The 7,175-nt window shown below is 47.0% G+C and overlaps 1 protein-coding gene across 14 annotated transcripts in view; it reads left to right on the top strand.

The window, feature by feature from the left end:
* The first annotated feature begins 238 nt into the window (after positions 1-238).
* LOC119175062 (uncharacterized) overlaps positions 239-7,175 on the top strand; it is a 106,405-nt gene continuing 99,468 nt past the window's right edge. For 9 of the 14 annotated variants that reach the window (XM_075894773.1, XM_037426262.2, XM_037426261.2 and 6 more), the window contains exon 1: positions 239-388. In XM_075894773.1, coding sequence (XP_075750888.1) covers positions 343-388 — 46 coding nt within the window. In that variant the 5' untranslated portion in view covers positions 239-342. Of the gene's footprint in view, positions 389-6,843; positions 6,930-7,175 lie in introns of those variants that run through there. The other 5 variants (XM_037426269.2, XM_037426268.2, XM_037426267.2 and 2 more) reach the window with 3 other exon arrangements.

The following is a 7,175-nucleotide window of genomic DNA, read 5'->3' as shown; positions in this document are numbered from 1 at the left end:
AGGCATTTGTCCTACAATGGGCGTAGTCAGGCTGATGATAATTTTTTTCTGAGCCAACAAAGGTATTCGACTAAAACGCCATGTTCATGCACAAATTGAATAGCAAGTTATGCTTTCCTGATCAATCTTGAACACGCGTCTTACGGTCTTGGCAAACGTTAATCTTGGCATCTGCAACTAGGCTGTTTAGCAGCGTCATCTTCTCCACCTGACTCGTTTTGCAGCTCGAAGCGGCGTCGAAATGAGCTGTTGTGACAGGGTGCGGTGATTTCATAGTTGGTTCTGAAGGTGTGGTCGCATCAGCGATGTTTACACGCATGCGCAGCTGATCTGAAATCTGACATGGCGGATGATCCGCAGGTCGCCAGTCCAGTAAGAAATACCTCCGGTGAGTAATGATTTTCTGATGATACTTGAAAACGTCATCTTCACGCAGCGAGTATTCGTAAGTGTGAAGTGTGCAGCGTATTCTACGCGAATGTCTTGTCGTTCTGTGCTGAAGAAGGGCGTCTTTTGTTAACCCTAAAGAAATCGGCGATGATATTTCATTCAGGGTGTAAATTGCTGTGTCAAATGATCGGCCCGTCGATAGATTGTGCTGCTACAAAGCATTCCGAAAGACACAGGTAAACGTCGAAAGCTCTTTAAGTTCTCCGGTAAGCTTGTAACTCTTGTGTGCTGTGCTTGCTAGTGTGTGTCTTCTTAATCGCCGATGTCAGTGCGAAAGCATTTTAACGAGTAAGTCGTCGCGAGTGACAGCCTAGATCGCTCCAGCTATCGCAAGTGCCGACCGACAATATTGTGACGCCGTACTGTGTCGAGCAGCGTAGTAGTTTGGTGTCCTCGTTGCTTGTTGTGGCTTTGCTAGCTTCTGTAAATGCTGGGCCAGCGCCGCCCTCACCTGGCCCGGAATGCGCGTACGTTCTGTTCCGCCTCGCACGCCTTGATCTCTTGAGGTAGCAAAATGGTGCGAGTCTTTTATCAAGCGTGAATTGTTTATGATGGTGCGAGTCGCGGCATTAGTCATGGACTAAGATACGACGCCCGCCAGCGTCTTTCATTGCGTTTCTCCGTCTTTTGGCTCCGAATGGATCCCAAGAATCGACGTTCGGGCAAGCTGGACCTAAAGTGTGTGGGCAGTGCAAAGAAAAAAAAAAAAAAACCTCGACGCGTGACGCTCTGGACGATGATTGCGGCGGCATTGACACAGACGGTCAGGCGCTAATTCAAGCATTATTTTTCGTAGCGGTACCTTCTTTCCCTTTGCTAGTTTCGTACGTCGTTCCTCCTTGCCACCTGATTTGTTTGCTGTTCCAAGTCTTATGTTTGATGCATCCTCCTGAAGTGTGTTTCCGAAATTGTGGATTGCATTTTCGGGTGCCTGTTAGCATTCAATTATAATTGATTTTTTCTCATCAGATTAGTGCAAAGCGTGCTGCTTCTGAATGTATTAAAAACCACTACAGTGTGGTCTACATACTGAGAGAATCGGCTCTCAGACATTTGTTCCGCTAAACAATTCAGACGCACTATGCAAACCGCAGCACAAATACAGTCAGAAGCATTACAGTATGTATGAGAAATTTCGAAAAGTACTGACATAAATTTTACGTTTTTTTTTTATTGAAGTGATTCACTAAAATCCACTTATCACGGCTGTAAACTGATTGCTCGAGCGTGCAACTGTTAATTAGTCGGAGACATTTTTGTAGCGCTCAGTTTTGGTTTCCGAGAGAGGCAGAACCGTCAGGGGAAGGCGCACGAAACCACGGTGACGGCACCTTTCAAGCAAGGCTTCCTGATACCAACCAAGACTCCCCCCCCCCAAAAAAAAAGCACTGCCCAGACGTAGACAGCAGACATTGTAGTATGCCCAGGCAAGGCCACCAAAAGTGATTTCAAAAGTTCTGCTCGGAGAGAGGGCGCTGGCAATAATCATAGCAGCCAACACTAACCCGTAATGCTAGCTGACAGTTCATTCTAAAAGGTAGAGCGTGCAAACACCGGCGCAGAAAGAAGTTCAGACAGCGCAAATGCCGTCTACGCAAGATGTGCACACAGACTGAAAGGAAAGAATCTGCCCATGCAGTAAGTGAATCTTATCAATTTGACAGGCGTGGTGTTCCGCAACACCACGGGAGAAATAGCTGTAATAAAAGCATTTCTCGGAATGAATGCTTGCCGACTAGCTCAGCCCTCTGTTATTCTGCGTTCACAGTTAACCTTAAAACTTGAGTTAGTGTTGATGCCATGAAGTGTGCATTTTGGATGGAGGCGAAAATGTTTGAAGGCCGTGTGCTTAGACGCACGCAGGTAGTCGAAATTTCTGTAGCCCTCCACTAATAGGCACTGTGCCGTGTTTCCTTATCGCAGACAGAAATTCAAGAACCAGCACATTAATTCAAGAACCAGCACATTAAGAGGCGTCTCTTGTAACCATATTGTGCTTTTGGGACGTTAAGCCCTAACAATTATGATCCCGCGTGGCGGTGCGTTCCGCGTGCAGTAGCGTGACACTCATTAAGATTGATTTTAGGTATTTTCTGGGCTACATTAGCCGTTGATATTTTGTAGGCGGTGCAATCCATGCTAAAAGTAATCTCGTATTCAAAATTTTTGTATTAGCACTCCTTGAAATGTTGTATTTGCATTGGTGCTTTTGACAGTGCACTTGCAGATGACATGGTTTTTGTTGAGCGAAAGGAATACTAATGCTTAGCCAACGTCGTTGCAGCAACATAGATGGCGCTAAGGGTGATGTGTCAACTCGCTGTGATAAAAAAGGTCGGCCCATATATTTCGTGAAACTTACCTGCCTCAGTGATCACCTTTTCTTAGCAATGAAGGGAAGGCTACAGAGTCATAGTGGGTGTGTGCCACTGCTGAAGAATATAGTCCCACAATTGTGTCAGTGTTTCCCGCATCGAAATTTTGAAAAGAAGAAAATATTACTTCAATTTGTACGGGATGTTGTTTATAAGGAGGTGCATAACGCACCAGGAAGGTGTTCGTAGTTGTTTTACTTTATGCAGTGTCGTTTCACGTTTCTGCACAAATGAAAAAGTCACATGTTTTAGGGGCCAAGTTCTGCTTATGCTTAGCCCACTCCTGCGACTAGCAGAATTCGCGCGACCATTTGCGACTGGTCGCTTCCATTTGGCTAGTCGCTTCCTGACCGATTTTTCAGCCGCGTGACTGCAGTTGCCAAGCTGCTGGAACCAATCAGCGATGCCCAGAAGTGACACCAGCATTTCTTTATATGCAGGCTTGCTTTTTGTTTTGTTTTTTCATTATGCTGTCCTCCTGCCGCTAGATACAAACGAGAGCGTTCCTCTGGGTCTGTGATACCATGGCCACCACGGAATACTTGACTTGGAGATGGCGGGGCGCAGCAACTTGAGTGTGTCTTGAACTTGACATGTCGCCTTCAATGCAGCGCATTTGAAACGCGTTTGTGCTTCATGCCTTGGCACCGACTAAAAACGCCACGTTCTAAAAGTGTTTGTGTTGCATTTGAGGCTGTGGCAAGTCAAGTTAAAGTCAAGGAGCGTTTCTGAATACATACAACTCTCGGAAATACTCGTTGTCTCAGCGCAGCTCGGGAGGTAGACGGCTTGCATGGCCGGTCTTGCGAGCGAAGGGAGGGTCACACCCACCATCGGCTTTTTTTTTTCCTTCTTTGGAGCCATCTGTGCTGCCAGCGACCATGGCGTAGCACATCAGCACCATGACAATCTCTTGTTCTTTGCTTGAATCGAACTACTTGACACTGCTGCGAACGCTATGCGAGAACGGACAAAAACAATAAATGCGGCACGCTCGGTTTGCTTCGTTCATTCAGCTGGCGGCGATCAGCTGATAGGCGCCGGCCTTCAGAGTTCTCGCTGATGGCGAGATCCGCATGCGACTCTCCGGTTTTGCGACTTCCGGTTGCTCGTATGCAGCCTCTGCTGGTGTGAACATCCGTCGTTTCTTCGCCGCCAGTCACAAATGGTCGCGCGACCGCTGTTAATCGCTGGTGTGCACCAGCCTTTAGTCTAACCTTGTCGTGCGTCGGGCGTAACCGGCAGAAGAAGTAAACGAGAAAAAAGGAATGCAGTAACTACCGAACAGTGTAATAGATGGCACTGTCTCACAAAAGTACATTCAAAGTTCAGTTGAGTGAGGATATTCTAGATGGGGCTGCACCACTATTCTCCGATCGGCTGCGGCGCGTGCTGTGCTTGGGTGCACGGGGAACAAGCGCCTTTCTCATGGCGAATTTCATTGAGAGAAGAGAAATAGAGGGCCTGGGCAGTGAGGAGTGGGAGGCAGAGCACTGAGTGCAGGGCCACTTGATCAGCCACTGGAATGTGGCACGCTCCCAGAGAGCAGATGAGAAGGTGACAAGTGGGGAGACCATGTGAACAAAACATTCCAAGCCTTGGCATATTCTCTGTGGGGCAGCAGTAAAATACACATGAAATCGGTCAGCCACTTGTTCTTCGTTATCCCAATACATAATATGTTTGTACAATGACACATTTGGCAGACGTCCAACTCTCATCGTCGCCACCAGTACAAAACAGCAGAACAGTGGTTTTAAACATTACATGGTTGCTACCATTGTTGCCGCGCTCACCGGCTGAAGAAAAATTAGGACTGTGGCGTTAAAAGGCCACGTGGCTCGTCGTACTGCACCTACTCCACTTTTCAGACGAGAGCACTGCAAACTGCACTTGGCTGCTCTTGGCGCAGCAAAAGCACTCTCGCTTTACCAATGGATGACAGTGCTCCTGTACCTGTTCAACCACTGAAACCCGCCGGCTCTGAAGAGAGCTCTTTCAGCGTGCTTCTGAGTTCTCTTGCTCTCCCAGTGGAATTCGCCATCTGTCTCCTGGTCTTGGATTGTTGCCGTACGTGGCGGAACGTTGATGAGGTATGGACGAAGCAGAGCGGCGGGCACGGAGCGCCACGGTGGCTTGTGCTCGTCGCCTTGTTGGTGGGGCATGGATAAAGCGGAGGGGTGCGGCGGCTTGTGCTCGGCACCAGAAAAACAAAAGTACACACAAACAGGCAGTCAGGTGGACGGACGGACGCTTCACCCCACTCATCATCATTCACTCCATGGATACGCTGCAATTTTTTAGATGCACCTAACGGTCGTCTTCAGGAGAGCGCCCAGGCCTTCCAGCTTTTCCAACAACTAGTTGAAGGAGCTTGTGTCGAATTGCACTCACAAATGTTTGTCTAAGAAGATCTAGCATATAGTGTATGCAATGCTATGAAACACGGCTTTCATTCTAAATGCGAGCTGAACCGGACTATTTCGCAGAAGAGCACATGGGCAGTAGCTCTGCCCCCATAGCTTTCCCTTGATTGCCAAAAAAAAAAAAAAACCCGCAACTATAGCTGTGATTGTGCTCGACTGCTGAACCCCAGGTCGCGGTGGCTGTATTTTCGATGGAGGCGAAAATTTTGGAGGCCCGCGTACCTAGATTTTAGATATATGTGCATGTTGAATAACGGCATATATTCGAAATTTTCAGAGCCCTGTACTACTACATTTCTCAAAATCAAATCGTGGTTTTGGAACATTAAATCTCAACAATTGATTAATTGCAAGTCAAACTTAGCAAGCTATCAATTAAAGGGACACTGAAGTGAAACGGTAAGCTGAAAATCAAGGTCAAAGTTTTGTTTTAAATTTTTTGCGGTGAAGTCTTGGTGCGTGACGTCACGAATTTCGTAGGACATCTTTGCTGTTTTGGGGACATGGGCCGTACAAAATTTCCGGTAACTTGGTATGGCAAGGCTCCTTAGAGGACAATGTATTTCATGTATACTTATTAGTAACTGCGTAGGACTTTGTAGACACCGCCGACGTTCTCTTTCATTGGTACGGCAAGATGGCGTTGCCAACTGCATTTTATTTTTGTGCGACAAAAAACATGCCGGAGTGGGAGTATTTCAGGTCTCAAAACCACGATGTGATTGTGAGAGATGTCGTAGTGGAAATATACGGAATTCTCGATCATCCGGTGTTCTTTGACGTGCACTGACATCGCACAGTACACTAGACAAGCCTCTGCAACAGCCCCCGCCCCCAACTCACCAAAAGTTTGGTTGTAGGAGGGTGTTTTACTGAGGAAAATGAAAATAGGCAGTTTTCAAGGTCTTTAACAAGTTCCCTCCGAAAAAAAAAAAAGAAGAAACTTATTTCTAGCTATGAGCGTGGCATCTGCTATTTCACCTGCATAGAATTGTGACCTCATCCGAGCACTATAACCACAGCTCCACTGCGACGGACACTAGAGTTGCAAGTTATATACCCCGACAGGGAAGCAAGGGTGCACTGCCGTACTAGTGGCAAGATGTGACGTTAGCGGGTAGCGAAAAAAAAAAAAGAGTATTCTCTTCAAATGCCCTATGAGTTCTACGTGCGGATATTTTTTGTGGGACAGATAGCGCTTGAACTGTGCCTTTGTGTTACAAGATGCCTCAACATCTAGGCAAATGTGATTGAAGATAGCTCTCATCAGTACTCTTCATGATGGGCTACTTTCGTCGTGAACAGTCTTTTTTTTTCCCTTTCACTGTTGAGTTCACGCCGACAGTACTTGTAAGCTCCTCTATGGTGCGCCGAGCGCAATTGCTGTTTTCCGAGACGAAAGTCCCTAATTTTGTAAGCTACTTTTGCCATTGAAATTTCCCTTAACGAAAAGGTATAGGTGGTTGTATGTATTTTTAAAGGGATACTGACACAATATTTTTCACTTACCATTTCTTTTTTCTTCAAATAATAGGTCGACTCCCGAGAGCATAAGAAACCTACCAGTTAGTGCGAGTGCGCCCTGAAAAATTAATTACGGCACGCTTTGAAAAGATAGTTTTGGTTCCTACTGTACCCTGACGTCACGACATGGAACGAGGAGCGCCACCAGACCATAGTATGTACACGCGCAAGTTTTTGTGACGCATTCTCTCGTCCAGGCGTGGCTTCTTTAGTCGTTTGCCGCGCGCCGCACGTGTGGCAAGTGTAGCGGCAGGGTGGCACAACATTAGGATGGCATGACTTCTTAAGGCTCAGGTTATTCGTAGACAATCCGAAGTCAGTCAGCAACTGCATGTTGTGCGTGTACGCGACCGAAGTGAGGTAGAGCAAACAGAGTAGACTCCGCTTGGTTGGCATCCAG

This window comes from Rhipicephalus microplus, chromosome 5, assembly GCF_043290135.1.
Source record: "Rhipicephalus microplus isolate Deutch F79 chromosome 5, USDA_Rmic, whole genome shotgun sequence".
Classification (NCBI taxonomy): domain Eukaryota; kingdom Metazoa; phylum Arthropoda; class Arachnida; order Ixodida; family Ixodidae; genus Rhipicephalus; species Rhipicephalus microplus.
Note: the sequence above shows the minus strand (reverse complement) of the source record. Positions and strands in the feature narration are given on the sequence as shown.